The 19,469-nt window shown below is 37.3% G+C and overlaps 1 protein-coding gene across 1 annotated transcript in view; it reads right to left on the reverse strand.

Annotated features, from left to right (window-relative positions):
• The window catches only part of LOC137760733 (complement receptor type 1-like), a 169,677-nt gene that overhangs the window by 119,126 nt on the left and 31,082 nt on the right, over positions 1-19,469 (reverse strand). The window contains exon 9 of the mRNA XM_068537637.1: positions 10,764-10,986. Within this exon, the coding sequence (XP_068393738.1) occupies positions 10,764-10,986 (223 nt within the window). The remainder of the gene's footprint in view (positions 1-10,763; positions 10,987-19,469) is intronic.

Genomic DNA, 19,469 nt, shown 5'->3' on the forward strand with positions numbered 1-19,469 from the left:
TAGACTGCCTATTTCCTCTTCATTTGTTAGGTCTGGTGGGTTTTTACCTTGCTCCTTCATCTGCTGTGTGTTTCTCTGTCTTCTTATTTTGCTTAACTTACTGTGTTTGGGGTGTCCTTTTTGCAGGCTGCAGGTTCATAGTTCTCGTTGTTTTTGGTGTCTGTCCCCAGTGGCTAATGTTGGTTCAGTGGGTTGTGTAGGCTTCCTGGTGGAGGGGACTAGTGCCTGTGTTCTGGTGGATGAGTCTGGATCTTGTCTTTCTGGTGGGCAGGTCCACATCTGGTGTGCGTTTTGGGGTGTCTGTGAACTTAGTACGAATTTAGGCAGCCTCTCTGCTAATGGGTGGGGTTGTATTCCTGTCTTGCTAGTTGTTTGGCATAGGGTGTCCAGCACTTTAGCTTGCTGGTCGTTTAGTGGAGTTACGTCTTGGTGTTGAGATGGAGATCTCTGGGAGTTTTTCACCGTTTGATATTACATGGATCTGGGAGGTCTCTGGTGGACCAATGTCCTGAACTTGACTCTCCCACTTCAGAGGCACAGCCCTGACACTCGGTTGGAGCACAGAGACCCTTTTTGGGAGTTCTGAGGTCTTCTGCCAGCGTTCAGTAGGTGTTCTGTAGGAGTTGTTCCACATGTAGATGTATTTCTGATGTATTTGTAGGGAGGGAGGTCTCTCCACGTCTTACTCTTCTGCCATCTTGAAGCTCCTTCCCCCTTGTATTGTTTTAAAAGAGCTTTCTAGATGTAAAGTAGTGAAAATTTTAATTGGGTAGGATATTTGCATAAGTTCCAATATTTAACATTTGTTAAACTTGACTTTGGGCAATCAAAATTGGATAAAAAAGAAAGAGAAATGAGTAGGTGCTTCCTTCCCCCTTTTCCCAGGATAAGAGGAAAGAAATTTATCATATTTCTTTTTCTTTTTCTTTTTTTTTTAATTTCTTGGTTTTGGATTGCTTTGAGGGTATGGTGTTTAATGCTTATTACTGTAGACTTGTAGTTGTAAACGCTGACAACACTTCAAAAAGTTTTGAATGGGCCCCACTCCTGAGAGATTCTCATGTAATTGTTCTGAGGTGGGCTTTGGGTGTAGCTATTTCTTTTAAGCACCAGTTCTCCTTCCTCCCATTCCTCAAATGAGCAGGCCTGTTCGAGAACCACTAGACTAATGATAGTTTTTCCTGTTTAAAGGAGACAAGTAACTTGAGCTGAAGCTCTGCCTCCTTAATTACCTTTGTTCTTATTTTGCTCTGTTGAGGGCTTTGTTACAACTAAATTATTGTGTCATTATTACTGTTTTATTGTTAAAGAAATAAAGTAAACAATTTGTGTTTGAGTTTAAAAAAAAAGCTAGTGGAGAAATTTCTATGCTACTTTCTCTTTTTTTCTCCAATATGTTTCATAGTTGTAGCAGTAACCACTGTTGGAAGTCTGTTGCCAAGTCAGCAAAAAGAAATTTCAGCACATGATTTGTAGACAAAGCTCAACAACTATGAAAGCATATTTTTAAATGCATATTTTAAATATTAGACTCAGCTACTACCCCTTAAGACCTCATAGGTTTAAGTTAAAGTAATAAAAATACCATTTAGAGTCAATCAATATGTAATCAAGAAGAAATATCTGCTGGAAATATACCATTTTACTTTAGTTTTAAAAATCTCTTTTTTTTTTTTTTTTTTAAATCTGTTGTTCCTCCCCACACTCCCTACTAATTAATTCAAATAATGGAGGATAGATCGAAACCAATCAATTAACTGGTCAATTTTTTTAGTCTTCAAAGAACCAGCTTTTGGCTTTGTTGATTTATGTTTATCTTCATTTTATTTTTACTAAAAGTTTCTTGAGTTTATTTGGTGTTCTTTTTTAAAAAATGAATTTCTTGAGATAATTACTTAGAATTTTTTTATTTTCAGCTTATGATAGTCTAAAAAAAGCTTCAGACTATTATTTTTATTCTAAGCATAGATTTAGCTGTATTCCACAAGTTTTAATGTGTCGTATTTTCTTTTTTTTTTCAGTTTAAAATATTTGATAATGACCATTGTAGTTTCTTCAATGACCCATGGTTTACTTAGAAATGTTTTTCAGAATTTACAACCATTTGAGGAATGTTTCTAGCTGTATATTTATTATCAAGTTTTGAGATTGAGTTTGTTTTATGGCTCAGCGTATGATCAACTGAGATAACTGTATGTGTATGTATTTGTAAAAAATATGTGTCTGTCGTAGAGGGTGCAGTGCCCTGGGTATATCAGTGAGGCACAATCTGTTAATATTTGTTTAAATCTTCTACACACTTACTGATTTGTTGGGGGTCTGCTTATTCTACCAGATAATGTTCCATCTATTGTACATTTGTCTTATTTCTTTTTCTAACTCTGTCCATTTTTTTACTTTTATATATTAATATATACATATTTTTAACATTTTTATTTAGGTACAGTAATGTACCTTTATATATTTTAAAATTATATTTTCTAGTAGATAGACTCTTTTATAATTAGAACATATCTCTCTTTATCTCTAGTAATGAATCTTGCCTCAAATTCTATTTTGTCTGCTTTATTTATAAGGCAATTAAGAAACAAATAACAAGTTTGTAGATTTAGTCCTCAATATATCTATAACTATTTTAAATATAAACACACAATGATAATTTAAAGACAAAGATTGTCATAATGCCACATTTGTCAAATCAGCTTTCTTTTGGTTCATTTTTGCATAATGTGTTTTCCATCTTTTTATATTCATTCATTCTGTCTCTGAACATGTATATTATTTGTTTTGTATGGAACACATAGTTTTTATTTTTACTTTTATTTATTCTTTTATTTATATATTTATTTATTTAGGCTGCACAGCACAGCTTGCAGGATCTTAGTTCCCTGACCAGGGATTGAACCTGGGCCCTGGCAGTGAAAGCATGGAGTGCTAACCACTTGGCAACCAGGGAATTCCCTGTAGTTTTTATTTTTAATTAATTATGATAGAGGTTCCCAAACTAAGTTCACAGTGCTCTTGAGGTCTTAGTAATTCTTTCACGTCATTCCTAGCCAAAAAAGAAATACTTAACAGTTTTATTTATTAAATAACTGGACCCAAACAGCTTAATAAGTCTTGTGCCCACCATAATTCTTAATAATAGAATGTTAGACACTGCTCAACTTCTCAAACCTTGGAATCAGATTGTAAACTGCCACTTAATTTCCTATACCATTAATTTTCATTTGGTACTTTTTCTTTATCACAGTCACTGCTGAAAATCCAGCTTTGCAAAGATTTGATGTCACCAAGCGGAACTTTCTGCAACCTAATGCAACTGGGAGCTACTCTGAGCTAGCAGTTTGCAAAATACGTGAGAGCTATCAAATATTGCTGTGTTTCCACTGAAAATTTAGAATATTCCTTAGGTCTCCTGTGAATTTATGAAGGCCCCCAGGGCACCTCAACCCACAGTTTGGGAAATGCAGTAGTATGACAATCTTTGTATTTAAAGTGGAATTGTCTGTTTATATTTAATGTAATTGTTGATGTCTTTGGGATTCAATCAATCATCTTACTATTTGTTTTTTATTTATCCTATGTTTTCTATGTGCTTTATTCTCTTCTATTTTGCCTTCTTATTGATTATCAATTATACTTATTATTTTACTTATTTATTTTTATTAGATTATTATGAACATAATAATAATCTACTTTTATTGTTCCTTTAAAGATAATGTGCATCCTTAACATAGTAACAGGTAATTAACAATTATATCTTCCCCAACAATGCAAGAATCATAGAAAATGCTAACTCCATTTACTTCCCTCCTCTCTTTTGTTCTATCATTATCATGTACTTAAATTCTACATACATTTTAAAACTAACACTAGTCATAATCAACGTACACACTGCAGGCTGTTTGCTGGGCTGTAACCATTTGCTGCTAACCTGGATCCTAATGACAATGGATTCCCTCAGCAGGCTCAGCTAAAATTTTGAAAATCTGTGTGGAAATATGTGGTAGGCTAGATAATGAGCTCCCAAAACATCCATGCCCTAATCCTTGGAAACTGTGAATGTTACATAAGATGGCAACAGCGCTTTGCAGATGTGATTCGCTTAAAAACCTTGAAATGGGAAGATCATCCTGCATTATTTGGATGGACCCTAAATTTAATCACAAAGGTCCTTATAGGAAAGAAGCAAAGGATCAAAGGAGACCGAAGAAGATTTGAAAATGGTGCACTGCTGACTTTGAAAGTAGAGAAAGGGGACCATGAGCCAAAGGATGTATGCTGCCTCTGGAAGGTAGAAAGAGCAAGGAAACCTACACTCCACTTGAGCATCCAGAAAGAACACAACCCTATGGACCCATTGTAGATTTTGACCTCCAGAACTTTAAGAGAATAAATTTCTGTTGTTTTAAGCCACTGAGTTTGTGGTAATTTGTTATAACAGCAATAAGAAACTAACACAAAAGATAATGGCACATGGTGTTAAAACGTTTGAATTTGTAGAGACCTGGCCTTGAATCCAATGTCTTCTACTTACTAGCTGTGGGGTCTTAGATGAGCTGCTTAAATTTCTCTGAGCCTCAGTTTCACTTTCATAAAAGTGATAATAATATTTACCTAGTACTTTCGCTGAGAGGGTCAAAGATGCAAAGCATTTAGTAGCATCTTATACATAGAAAGCACTTAATAAATTGTCGTTATAGTTATCATCCATAGAGAAAGGTAGATGCTAACAGGTAGATTCGAATATTCTGCAAAAGTGGGCATGCTCACTTTGCTTCCAAGAGCTTATTTTCTACCTAGGTGTACAGAGCTAGTTTAGAATAAACTTATCTAGTTGGAAAAGCCCTGAAGGACCTCAGTGACCAGTGATCTCAGAAGTTCTCCTGAATGAGTGTGTCCCAGATTCAGACTGGGATTTAATCTCTGCAACCCATGAGTTCTATCATGGTTCCCACCGGACCACTGACAGACATGAGAATTCCTGAAGAAACTGGATCCAACTATCCATTAGGCCTGCAGAGTTGCTAAGTTGCTTCTTCCTGTTTAATGGCTTTAATCAGAATTAGGGGACTTAATCTGTGTACCCTACTTAAGCAAAGGATGGTGACCCAAGAAAGCTCATATTTCTTACTTATTTTTTCCTAATATTAGACAGTCTTATATCTATCACTACACATTCTCTTTATTAAACCAGCAGTTGTTAAGCATGAGTGCCCTTGCCTGTGTTTCTTTCCTCATCTTGTACCACTGTCTCCTCTGACTGAGCTGTAGTCCTTCCCCGCCACAACCCATTCTCCCCCTTCTTTAAGATATATGTTCTTTCTTCTTTCTGTGATATTCCCTCCATGTGATTACTTTTATCTTCATTCTGACTTTCACTCTTCTTCCAGGTCTCTGCTAAAATGCTGCTTCCCTTTTGAAGCCTTCCCTGACCCTCCCAGGGATTTTGAATCTGGACTACTTCCCTCTGCCCACCCCCATAATAATTTCTAATTGGACCCTTTACTTTTCCTTTTATATCACTTACTATAAGTTGTGCTTTTTATATTTATGTGCTTTTAAAAATATCTATTTCTCTCAATAGGTATTAGACATGCATATTAGACATGCATAATATGAAGGCAAAGAAACCCCATGATTTTTGCTCCTCTAAACTAATACCTAGTCCAGGTGCCTAGCACTCAATTATAAGTAGTCTGTGCATATTTGTTGCAATGAATAGATGAATGATGAATTACCTACAAAACTTTAAAAAATCAAGAGTCTGGGCTATATCCCTAAAAGCTCTAATTTAGTGGTTGTGGGTTACAGCCCACGAAACTATCTTTTTAAAAAGCTTCACAGGTGATTTTGATAGACAACAGCACTTTGAGAACCACCGTGACAAACAGGAAAAAGCTACCAAATAAAAAACAACTCCTGTGATTTCAAATATTACGCCTTCACCCTTTCTTTAGTTGATATGTGGGATGAGTGTAATTTTGATATTCGTCTCATCCATTGATGCTGGACAAGGGAAGAGATTCCAAATGGACCTTCTGGTGCCAAAAGTTTTACTAGGAGAGGCTGAATGTCACAGCAAAGCTCACAAGGAGAAGACAGAGATCTAAAACAAAAAAGCAAATGGAATGGATAGTTCTTGGAATGGCATTACTTTCCTTTAATTACCTAAAATTCTTACCTGAGTTCTGAGTATAGTATATAGAATAATTAAAAATTCAAATTTGGATAATATCCCAAATAAAAAGGAATATATGAAACTTCACCTGAGAAAGTTTGATCTAGTCTCTTTTTCCTCCTTCATTGCCAATCCCTCAAATTATGGCTGCTTCCTATGATAACTATATTAATATGAACTCTGTAAACTCAAGATCTACAAGAGTTTACAAAAAAACTTTTTGTATAGCTTTATTAAGATATATTAAATACAGTAAGTGTACAATTTGATGACTCTTGACATATGTATGCACCATGAAATGATCACCATAATCAAGACAACAAACATTTCCATCACACTCCCTACAGTTTCCTAATGTTTCTTTGTAATCCATCCATCTCTCTATCTCCTTCTCTAGTCAACCTCCAACCTGCTTCCTCTTACACAGATTGATCTGACTTCTAGAATTTCATATAAACTGAATCACTCAGTTTGTACTTTTTATTTTTGTCTAGCTTTCACATAGCATAATTATTTTGAGAATAATCCAGGTGTTGCATATAAAAATTTGCATGGTTTTGTTTTGTTTTGTTTGCTGAATAACATTCAGTTGCAAAAATACACCTTAATTTAGTTTACCCTTTCAGCTGTTGAAGGACTTTTGAATTGTTTCCAGTTGTTGGCTGTTACAAATAAAGCCGCTATAAAAATTCATGAACAAGTCTTTATGAGGACATATGCTTTCATTTCTCTTGAGTAAATACCTAGGAGTGAAATGCTTAGATACATGTGTGTTTAACCTTTTAAGAAACTGCCAAAACTCTGTTTCCAAAGTGGTTGTATCATTTTACCAATGAGCAATGCATGATAATTCTAGTTACTTCACCTTATATCCAATATTTGGCATGGTCAGTTTTTAAAATTTTAGCCATTCTGGTGGATGTATAGTGTCATCTCATTGTGATTTTTGTCTTGGATGACACAGTCCACTTTGAAATACACCTGACTCAAAACTTCTACTCAAGGCAGGTTGATTTATTCTATACTATAAGTACAAACTATCCATTATTTCTTCCATGTCTGTTCAAACATGAGCTGACAACCTGGAGTATGCTCTGCTCCCCATACTGCATATTCTGCTCTTTATTGAAGGGACCTGAGAATGTTTTGCTTAAGTGACTCTGTAAGTTAAAGAAAAAAAGAGCATGCACTTTTAAATTTTTTATATATTTTATATTTAAATATTTAAATATATTTATATATTTTGTGATATATATTAAATGTTATATATTTGGTGTATTATATATTATATAATATTATGTACTACATACTTTGTTATAATGTATAATATACATTAGATTTTCTATATGGCATAATATAATATATACTTTGGTATAGTTGGTATTAAATAATATATAATATTTAATATGCACATTATTATATAGGTTAATATATATTATATATAATCTATACAAACTATAAGAAGTTAATATTAGATATTACATTATAATATATATTACATAACTTAATAAAGCTATTATATATAATTATATGTTTGCAATATACAATGTAATCATACATGCTATATTATATAAGAGCATAAATATAGCATATGTTTTATAATATAAATATAACAATTTATGTATATAAAACAGTATGTTATATTACAGAATATAACATAATTATATTGTTAATTTATATGTAACATGTTTTATTATGTATATTTAAATGTTAAATATATTTAAACATGTATATTTAATAATTTTAGGTATATACCAATATATATTATATATAAATTGAACTTTAAAGAATATGAAACAGATGAAAAACATTTTAAATGCTTTGTTAATCATGATGACTTAATATGATCATATTGGAACAAATGGAATCACAGTAAGTTTCTCTGTTAACAGTAGTGAATATAAAGCTACATTTCAACTTGTCTTCTTGATACTTTCTAGATATTTTTTTGTTTTTGTCAACTTTTGGTCAGTTATGATTAAACCGACAGGGTTTCTTCCTCTTAATGGCTGTGTGTGTGGAGGAGATTGTCAGCTATGCCGTTCAATTGTTTGCTTGAGTTGGCCCTATTAGAATTATTGTTTCTATGCAGGAAAATTTTGAAGTTACTTGTCCCATTGTGAAGGTTATATTAGATAAAGCTAGGTAACATAAATCTACTCATCTGAGCATATGTAAACTGAAATAGGTCACAAATTACAGAAAGCCAACTGGAATGCCCCTCCTTTCTACCTTGCATCTTTCCACACCAGGGTAACAGTGAGATCTGACCCGAGGACCCAGTGAGGGTGCCAGAGTCTGCTCTATGTTCAAAGTGGTCCTAGTAATGCTTAACTAGTGTGCTAACTTTTATGTAAAATAAATATATCTGTGAAACATGCTTTACAATCTTTTTTGGGGGGGATTCACTCCTCTAGTGCTGTTAAAGCCATGCTGCTTCCACTCAGGTGAAGATCACTGGAGCTGTCTCCCTTTTCAATCACCCCATGGCCTTCAGGCTCTTGTGTGACTTCCTAGTCATGGTTTTGTAGATCCCCATGGGGATTTTCAGGTTATAAAACCCTGTCACGTACACTACCTTATCTGATTTTTACAATAACCCTCTCAGATAGCAGAATGTCAATTATGTTTATTTTATATGTGTGGACCCTCAAGATCAGGAATGTTAATTGACTTGCTGGGTTCAAGGCTCCCAGCTAGTAAGTAGCAGAGGCTGGACAAACCAGAACCCTGGCCTCCTAATTAAGGAGATTTCATAAAAACCCACCACCATACCACCCTGTATGCATACACCTTGGAGGCATAGCTCTCTCTTACATTTCTTTCAAACTCCAAAGTGCTGTGCACACTGTCAGCATTCCATCAGCATTTTCTTTAGCTAAATTACTTTGGCAAGTAAATTACTAGATAGTTTAGTTTAGGCTGTTTCACATTTTGAAGTTATTATGATGACCTTAGGAAATTTTTTTTTGTAATTAATAGTGTCTGGCGGGGAGGGGGAAGGGTAAGCTGGGACGAAGTGAGAGAGTAGCACTGACATATATACACTACCAAATGTAAAATAGATAGCTAGTGGGAAGAAGCTGCCTCGCACAGGGAGATCAGTTCGGAGCTTTGTGACCACCTAGAGGGATGAGATAGGGAGGGTGGGAGGGAGATGCAAGAGGAAGGGGATATGAGGGTATATGTATACATATAGCTGATTCACTTTGTTATGCAGCAGAAACTAACACAACATTGTAAAGCAATTATACTCTAATAAAGATGTTAAAAAAATTAGCTCCATAAATTGAACAAATGTTACATTAAAAATAAAGAGATAAATTGACATTGAAAAAAAATATTGTCTGGGATTGTACTATAATAGTAATTTAATAAACACGGACAGGCTACAACAACATTCCAGTAAGAAGGGGGCCAGATACCCACAAAGTCCACAAAAATTATAAGCACAGATTGCTTAATTTACTTGGCATGCTTTGCCTCTGAAAATAAAGCTTTAGGTTTTATCTCATTTCTTCACTGAACAGGTTCTTTTATGACATCTAAGGAGATAAGATATTAATAACAATTTCTTTGGAAACTTGGTTTCCCTTTTCCTATTAGAAGAGAAGGCACAATCAAATAATGAATGCAAAACATCTAGTGACAGCAAAGAACAAACTGCGTTGTCAAGAGGCTGGACAAAAAAAGACTGTCACTTCAACCAAGATGTTGACACAAGTCTAAGCAACTAAGAAGACTTCTAGGAAAGTAAAAAATAAGAAGAGAAGGGCTCTAATCTCTGTTTACCTGTTTGAAGCTAACGGAAGGAAGGGAGGATGCCACGTCAAAATTTTCATGATAGTTTTGTTCTAAACAATTGACTAAAATGGGACAATATGTAAACATCTCTACACTTTCCTTCTACTGGTAACCGTTACACTGAGGGTTCTGCGGCTTAGCTAGCTCTTCTAACCCCAAGCACCTGGGATCTGTAATGATGGCAGTGGTTGTTTGGGGTGTGGGTGGGGTGAATATAGCCAGATGCAGGGCACTTTTCGGGTGATAACTGCAACCCCTGGACTGCTTGTCCAAACACCCTCGTGAACAAAGAGCTGAAGTAATGACGATAGAAATCAAGTGGCAGGCCCTGTGTTAGACCTTTGACACGCCTTATGCCATTTAGGTACCAACCCCATGAGGTACAGAGATCAGTATTCGCATTGACAGACGACGAAACACGTGTAGTAACTTTCCTCACAATTAATATGTTTCTAGGATTAGAACCCAAGTTTGTCGAATTTCCAACCCCCCTTTCTTTCCCTGTGATCAGCGCCACACTGCTATAAGCCAGTCTCTGTATTAACACAAAGGCAAGCAATTCCGTGCAGCACCTGTTCATCGTCTGCGCTGAGCACAACAGAAGGCCCCCGAAGAGAGGAATTCGACCAGTGCCACCAGGGTCCCGGGACACAGAGGGAATCCCGGAGCCGACTTGCCTTCTCGCGCGCTTAACGCATGTTAAGAGACACTTCGGACGCGAGGGCCAACGAGGTAGTGCCCGCCGCGCCCGCTCCCACGCCCGCCCGCATCTCACCCCAGGCCGCCGGCAGCGCGAGCAGCACCAGAACCGCCAGGAGGGCTCCTCCGGGACAGGAGGTAGGCAGCGCTGGCGGCAGGAGAGGCTCCTGGCTCCTCGGAGAAGTGGCTCGCATCCTCCCCAAGGGCCTCTAGTAACCAGATGCGATCTCGGAGAAAATCGAAGTCAGGGGAAAGTGCAGCCGAGAGAAGTACCACACACCCGGTTCCGCTCCCAGGGTCTGGGAAGCGTGGCGGAGGTTCCGGGACAAAAACCTTTTGACCACAACTTCCCCTTGGTGAGCAAGGTCTTGTTTACTCCCAGTTTGCATTGCTTCTAACAAGTATCACTCCCAAAGACCAGCTTAGAGATCCAGATACAGGAGGAAAATCTGGCAGCGCTTTCAGCTCCTTGATATATTCCGCGTGGGAGGATGGGCAGTTCCAGACAAAGGCGGTGGATTCTCACAAGTTCGCTTTTATACACCCCTGCACGACTTTTCCCCTTCTCAAGAATCCACGTGGGTAGGTCACCTAAAGAAATGCCTGCTCTCTCTGTTGAAGCAACAGTTGCAGGCAGCATGCACAGTGTACAGGGAATATGAAGAACCAATTTCTTTATGTTGAATTGAGATACACTAAGCCACTGAAAGATTTTTTAAAAGAGAGTGACTAAATCAAATTTGCATTTTAAAAAGTATGATTCTGTCTATAGTATAGAGACTGGATAGGAATAAGGCAATAGCAGAGACCAGCAAGGAGGCTTTTGCCATCATCTGGGTGGGATTTGGTGGCAACTGTGACTGGGGATAAAGTAGACAATTAAGAAAGATATTGGAGATGAACAAAATTTGCTCAAGCATTGGATTTTGGTTAATTTCTTTCTTAAAGTTAGTAGTGAGAAAAAGAAGGGAATCAATAGTTAGCCCGAGGATTCAAAATGAATGGTAGTGCTATTTATTGAAATAAGAAGTATGGGGGAGGGAAAGGTAAGAATTCAAAGATGAGAGAAATGGGGGTGTGTGGTAGGCAGAATAATGGCCCCCAAGATGTCCCCATCCTATTCCCCACGACGTGTGATATGTCACCTTATGTGGCAAGAGGGATTTTGCAGGTGTGATTAAATTAAGGAGTTTGAGGTGGGGAGATTATCCTGTATTATCTGGGTGGGCATCATAAGAGGAAGGCAACAGAACAAGTGGGAAAAGGCAATGTCTGAAGCAGAGATTGGAGTGATGCTGCCATAAGCCAAGGAATGCCAGCTACCTCTAGAAGCTGGAAGAGGCAAGGAACAGATTCTTTTCTGGAGCTTTCAGAAGGAGTCAGTCCCACCAACACCTTGGTCCTGCCCTGTAATACTCATTTTAGACTTCTGACCTCCAGAATTGTTAAAACAAAAATCTGTGTTGTTTTAAGATTCAAGGTAATTTGTTATAGCAGTAACAGGAAATTAATATGGAGGAGGGAGGGTAGCCTGATCAAGGGAGAATGTCAAACGCTATTTGGATTTTTAACTGAGAAAGTTATGGTCATGGGACAAATGGAGTTTCGTGACAGCCAGGAGGTGTGGGAATGTTCTAGGAAAAGTTTGGGAATATAGGTAGTTTGTTGATTATGAAGCTCGACTTCTAGTAAGGCCCATAAAGAGGACTTCTGAAAAGGAAATGGGTGGAAGAGGGTTAAAAATCTCAGGAATTGTTGGGTCTGCTAAGGGAGAACATGTACAATAAACAATAGAAAGATAAGGATTCATCTAGAGGTTTTAAAAATTTTTTGTTGAAGTATAGTTGATGTACAATATTAGTTTCAGTTGTACAACATAGTGATTCAAAATTTTTATTGATTATATTCCATTTAAAGTTATTATAAAATATTGGCTATATTCCCTGTGCTGTATGATATACCCTTGTACCTTATTTATTAATACATAGTAGTTTGTACCTCTTAGTCCCCTACCCCTATCTTGTCCCTCACCCCCTCCCTCTCCCTACTGGTAACCACTAGTTTGTTCCTTATATCTGTGAGTCTGTTTCTGTTCTGTTATATTCATTCATTTTTTAAAAATTAATTCATTTATTTGTTTTTATTTTTGGCTGTGTTGGGTCTTCATTGCTGCACACGGGCTTTCTCTAGTTGCAGTAAGTGGGGGCTACTCTCCGTTGCGGTACGTGGGCTTCTCACTGCCGTGGTTTCTCTTGTTGCAGAGCATGGGCTCTAGGCATGCAGGCTTCAGTAGTTGTGGCATGTGGGCTCAGTAGTTGTGGCTCGAGGGCTCTAGAGCACAGGCTCAGTAATTGTGGCGCATGGGCTTAGTTGCTCTGCGACATGTGGGATCTTCTGGGACCAGGGCGCAAACACGTGTCCCCTGCATTGGCAGGCGGGTTCTTAACCACTGCACCACCAGGGAAGCCCTATATTAATTCTTTTGTTTTATTTTTTAGATTCCACATACAAATGATAACATACAGCATTTGTCTTTTTCTGTCTGACTTATCAACCAGAGGTTTTTAACATTTTTGTTCTTCTCAGAATTATTTTTTAGATGTAAAAAATAAAGTACATAGGATTACAAAGAAAACTGGTTATACTGAAATACAGTTCTAGCCACGAATTTTTGGAGGTCTGTGGTTCCTAAGACAAGAACTCCAGATTTAAAAATTAGTAGAAACAAGAGCCACTCATTTCTAAAGCAAGAGTCGGAACAAGTCGTATGGAGAGTGGAGTAATTCCAAATATCAAATGCTGTAGAGAGGAGAGATGGATGAGGGTTGAAAAGATATTGTAGCAGATATTTCAGTAAATATGCTAGCTCTTTTCTCCTCCATGCATAGATATGATTCATGGTGGAGTAAAGACACTCAAGGTTGAAAACTATCTCTACTCAGTGTACTTTCACTGTTGGAAACCCATGTACACACAGTCCAGCAAACCTATATCACTCAACATGTACAGTCATAGCTCACACAAACAGTCCAGAATACTGTCTTACTTCATTTGTCCCTTTTATTCAAGTCTCACTTCCTACCCTCACTAGTTGAGAAAGGGCAGTGTCCCAAAGGCCAGATATGTTCTTAATTTTCCATTCGTTTCCATTAGACTCTCTCCCAAGACTCTACTGCAAGAAACATCTACTTTGATCACATCACTTACCACACCTCCTTTTTAATACTTTAATACCACTCTATCAAGGATTTGATATTATCCTTTCAAGATATTCTCAACAGAGCAATGGAAAAAGAAGCCAGATCATGGTAGGCCGTGGAAAACGGAATAGAAGATTCAATTCCCCAGGCTTACCTCACATGCTATCAGAATATGCCACTCATTACCACTTCTTTTTACACTAATCTCCTAACATCTGCTTTTTTCCCTCATATCTTGAAGGTTTTAGCTCCTAGCTCATGGCAAACTCCTCTATTGTTACTCCTGTCATAGTCCTCAGTGATTTGATATTCACAGTGATGGTATTATCCAAATACCTGGCCTTTCGGCACCTTGACCTCTTCTCTGCCAACGATCTTGTTCTTCCTTCTACTCTGCCACTTATGCCCATGGCCATACCTTAGACCCTGTCACCAACAATTACTATGATCCCTTCATAATTTTGGCCATCCCACTGTCTAACCACCAATCCTATCCTTCTATTTCACCTCTAGTACCCTGATCCCAACAATCTTTGTATCTCTCAGTACCTACAGTCCACTGATCTTACCACCATCTTTCAATCTCAAACCCCCTTAGTGTCCTCACTTTCATCCTTACCAGGTTAAATTCCATGGTCGATCATTATAATCACTATCTTGCATACAACCTCGGCTTCCTTACCCTTCTCCCACTTTATCATATTTATTAAATGAACAGTCTTGGTTAGATTCATTTCTCCATAATTTTGCCCCTGTACCCATGAAACTGAACGTGGTTGGAGAAAAACACATATCCATGAGAACTAGTCTGTTCAATGACAACTCATTTCAAATGGACCTTTGTAATGCTGCCTGGTGTTCTTACTATAGTTACCTAGTCCATTTACTCTCTCATTCTTCCAAGTGACTATTTCAAATTTTTTATTTTGACATTGAACTCTGACTTCTCCTCCATCATTCTTAGTCTCTGTTTATAGCTTCACTTCTTTTTTTTTTCCAGAAAAAATAGAAAAAAATCAAAGAAAACTTCCACAAACTTCTCTCATTACTTAATCCCAATACCTCTATCTGGTTTATATAGTTTCCTTATCTCCTCTTAGTATGGTTATATTGTTCACACCCTTATCAAAGGCTAACTTCTCCACTAGTGCACTAGATTCAATTTGTTCTTACTTGCTCAAAGACATCACTCCAGGAATTCCCCTCTTTCTCCAGAATCATTATTTCCCCCCTTTCTACTGGATTTTACCATAAGCATGCAAACAAATTTCTCCAAATGCAGCAGACATAGTCCCTCTTTGATTTTTTTTGGTTGGTTTGTTTGTTTTTTGTTTTTGTTTGTTCTGCTGTTTTTTTGTTTTCACCTAATGTTTCTTTTGCTTGGAACACTTTCTGACCAGATATCTATCTGCATGGCTACCTCCGTCATCTCCTTGAGTTTTTTTGCTTAAATGTGATCTTCTCAGTGAAGCCTTCTCTGACCACTATTTACAATTGCATGTCCATTCAGAACTTCCTTTCCTCTTTCTCTGCTTCATATAATTTTTAAAATTTTACTTACTTTTTCATTTTATTTCCATCTGACAATCTGCTTGTTGTCTGCCTTTCTTCACTAGAATAAAAGCTACATGAGAGAACATGTCCATTTATCACTGCTATATCCCACAACCTAAAACATTGCTTAGCACACAAGAATGATTTCTACAATTGTTTTTTAAGTGAATAAATGAAATGAGTAAATCAGCTAAGGTCAACCCCTTTTTCAGAAAATTTGGTGGTAAAGAGAAGGGAGATAGTTTAAGAGAGAAAGCATGGATGGTTTGGGGAGGATTTGTTTTCAGGTTTGGCGGTGGATATTTGTTGCTTTAACTGGGCCCCTTCTTCTGGAATTAGGCCCCTGATTTTTCCTCTTTTCCACAGTTCCATGTGGTTCAGGTGGGCCACGGTTTCTCAAATACAACACTATTGACACGTTGAACAGACAATTCTTTGTTTTGGGGGCTGTCCTGTGCACTGTAAGATGTTTAGCAGCATCTCTGACTTCTACCCACTAGATGCCAGTAGCACTCCCCTCCTCCAGCTGTAACAATCACAAATGTCTATAGACATTGCCAAATGTCCTCTGTGGGGAAGAGGTGTGAGTGCCCCACTTGAGAACAACTGAGGTAGATCAATCCTATCCGTAGCTCTAAGCCTGGACAAGCAGCCTAGGCCTTGTCATCTGCTTATTTCACTGCTCTCATCCTAGTAAGTGGTTGAAATGGGGACATGTGACCCTAGTTGGACAAATCAGAGGTAATTAATGCACTTTTGCAGGAGCTATTGGACAAGAGAAGTTCGCTGTGCTGGAATGCTAAGCTGACGAGATGTGCGCTTGGCATCGTCAACAAACATTTTGCCAGTTTTTAGGGAGTGTCTATCAGAGAATGAGTCCAGCAAGAAAAAACAGAACCAGGGAATGGAACAGAGTCCTGAGGATATGATTTGAATAGTTAATTCCCATTTTGACTGAAGCCAGCTGCACGCTTGACCTTTTCTCTTATGTGACATAATAAAATTCCTTTTTGGTTTAAGCCAGTGTGAGATGGATTTCTGTCACTTACAGCTGAATGGGTACTGGCTTGAACATATTTGTAGGTGGAAAGAAGAAGCCAGTGATGAGAGATGGTATTACTGAGGGAGCAATATCCTGGAAGAAACAGAAAGGGATGAGAAGAGAACTGTATAGTCTGTAAAAAGTGGTAGGTGGAAATGAGAATAAGGATGAGTGGGTATAGATAAGCTTGGAGGTGAAGGGAAAGGAAATAGAGTTATCCTGTGATATTTTCATCCTCTGCTATGATAAGGAAGGAGAATAGAGTAGAGATGAAGGTATAATAGAGCAGATGGCTTGAGGTGCATGAACAGATGAGTTGTAGAAATGAAAACGGTACTGACTGTGAATGAATAAGATACCAAACAGCATACTACTTCTGGGTACATATCCAAAAGAACTGAAAACAATGTCTGGAAGAGATATCCACACACCCATGTTCATAGCAGCATTACAACCTAAATGTCCACTGATGGATGAATGGATAAAAAAATATTGTATATACATACAGTGAAATATTTTTCAGTCTGAAGAAAAATTCTGACACATGCTACAACATAGATGGACCTTGAAGACACTATACTAAGTGAAATAAACCTGTCACAAAAAGACAAATACTGTATGGTTCCACTTATATGAGGTATCTAAAGTAGTCAAATTCATAGAAATGGAAAGTAGAATGGTGGTTGGCAGGGGCTGAAGGATGAAGGGAACGTGGAGTTACTGTTTAATGGATAAAGAGCTTCAGTTTTGTAAGATGAAAGAGTTCTGGAGATCTGTTGCATAGCAATGTGAATATACTTACTTCTATACTTCTGAACTGTACACTAAAAATGGTTAAGATCGTAAATTTTATGTTACATGTTTTTTTAAACCACAATTTAAAAAAAAAGATGTCAAACAGCATACACAGTCTAAGAGAAAATGGGGAGAGTAAGTCTGTGGTAGCCAATGAGCAAGATTTTATTTTCTCAATAATTGAAATGCTGGAACAGAGAAAACTGACAGCTGGATTTAGAGTGTGGAAGGAGAGAATGAGTGACCTGGGGGAAAGTATTGGCTGGATAAGTCTTGAGGATGAGGGAACTGAGTTTGGGGGTTGAGAGTTTGGCTAACATGATGAAGTGGTGGGATCCAGAATGCATAAACGTTAAATCAGGAACTCTAAAAACCGTAAGACTATGTCTGTTATTCAAGAGTTCATTGACTCCAGAAAAAAAAAAAAAATCACATAAGGCAAGTGTTTTTCTTTAAAGACAACATTTATTTGAATGATGAATGTACACATTATCAAATGACATTTTACAGGCAACTACAGTTACTTCAGAATTAAACTTCAGAATTAAAACTTGACTCCCATGATTTAAAAAAATTGTGCAAATTGGAATTACTGAGTGATTATGCAAAGGTAAAGTATATACGATGAGAAAAACTTAAACCAAGCAGAAATAAAAGTGAAACGTTTAACTATATCAGAGAAAGATACTCCTATTAAAATAAAATCAGACTTCCCAAAAAAATGTATGCCCATCATAACCACAGGATATGCTTCATACTTTGCTTAAATAATTAAAACTACACTATAACCAAAAGTATATGGTAACAGTAAGTACGCTGATTATAAAAAGAAGAGTCTAGACATGAGGACAGCTCTTTTTAGTGCCTTCCTAAAAAATGTGACAATTTTCAGAGCTATGTAACTGTTTATATCCATAGCCTGGCTCCAAGTATGTCACAGGTGAGGCTTCAAAAAGTCCTTGAAGAGCACGTAGCAGTAAAACTGGGCTCCCATCTTTATCATCAAGCAAACTTTCTTGTTTTGCTTGAGGCTAAGTGCATGTAGGAGTTAAAACTTATGAAATAATCTCACTGATGTTGAGACCATACCAATAGACTTGCTGATATTAGGTTTCTCTCCAACCGATGTTCAGTTGGGTTCCAAGCAGCAAGGCATACTGAAATAGATGAATTTCTATTTAGGAGACAGCATGAAAGGCAGTGGTATAACTCAAAGTTTAAATATGAGCGTTAACATTCTCTCTATATATACCAATTACAAGTGCTATAAATAATGGAGCATCAAGCCTATGAGAAGGTATCATTCAATTAGGTGGTCCTTCTTCATATAACATGAAGTAAAGCAAATAATAATTAAATTGTATACTGATAAATATGAATAAAAATAAATGAGGGAGAAATTGAAGCAATGGTTTCATTCTCACTCATTCAAATATTCATTCAACAAACATTTAGGTAATAACTTTACTTTGGGCCCCCATGGCTTTGGATTTAGATATCACTCTGGTAGTCTCTCCTGTTCTCTTCTTCCCTTTGGCTATGACTCACTAGCAACAAGGAAGCTTTTCTTCCTCAACTGCCACAGCAATTGTTCTGTATCTTGTTTATAGCACTTAATCTTACACTATGATATGTATATGTCTTATTTTTGTTACTAAAATAAGTTCCAAGAGGGCAGAGGTGGTATCTTTATTTTATATCTTATAGATTATGTAGGAGAAAGCAGCTTGAAGTCAGATTGGAGCTTGAATTCTACCTTTGCTAAATACTGACCCCCAAGTCTTTGGCCAAGAGAGCCTTTTCGCCTTGGTTTTCTCAGCTGGGATATTATATGCTCACCTAGGTATTATCTTGGAATAATACACACCTTTTAAAGTTATAGTGAGGGCTAAATGAGATAAGGCATGAAAGAGCCTCAGCGTACAGCCTGGGCTTAGCAAACTGTCAAATGTTCACCCCCTTTTTCTCCTGGGAACCTCAGGGGGACTCTTCATGTTGCCTGTCAACCTTTCTATACTCCCTATCACTCAGGTTTCAACTCTCATGGTGACTATTTAATACCTTCTCGTTTCTCCTTAAATCTCTAACATCTCCTTTCCTAATCTCCCTCTCAGCTGATCATTTTTCTTTTTATTCACTGAAAAAACAGAAGCATCAGAAGAGAACTTCCACATGTGCTTTCACCATCACA

This window comes from Eschrichtius robustus, chromosome 3, assembly GCF_028021215.1.
Source record: "Eschrichtius robustus isolate mEscRob2 chromosome 3, mEscRob2.pri, whole genome shotgun sequence".
In the NCBI taxonomy this organism is placed as follows: Eukaryota; Metazoa; Chordata; class Mammalia; order Artiodactyla; family Eschrichtiidae; genus Eschrichtius; species Eschrichtius robustus.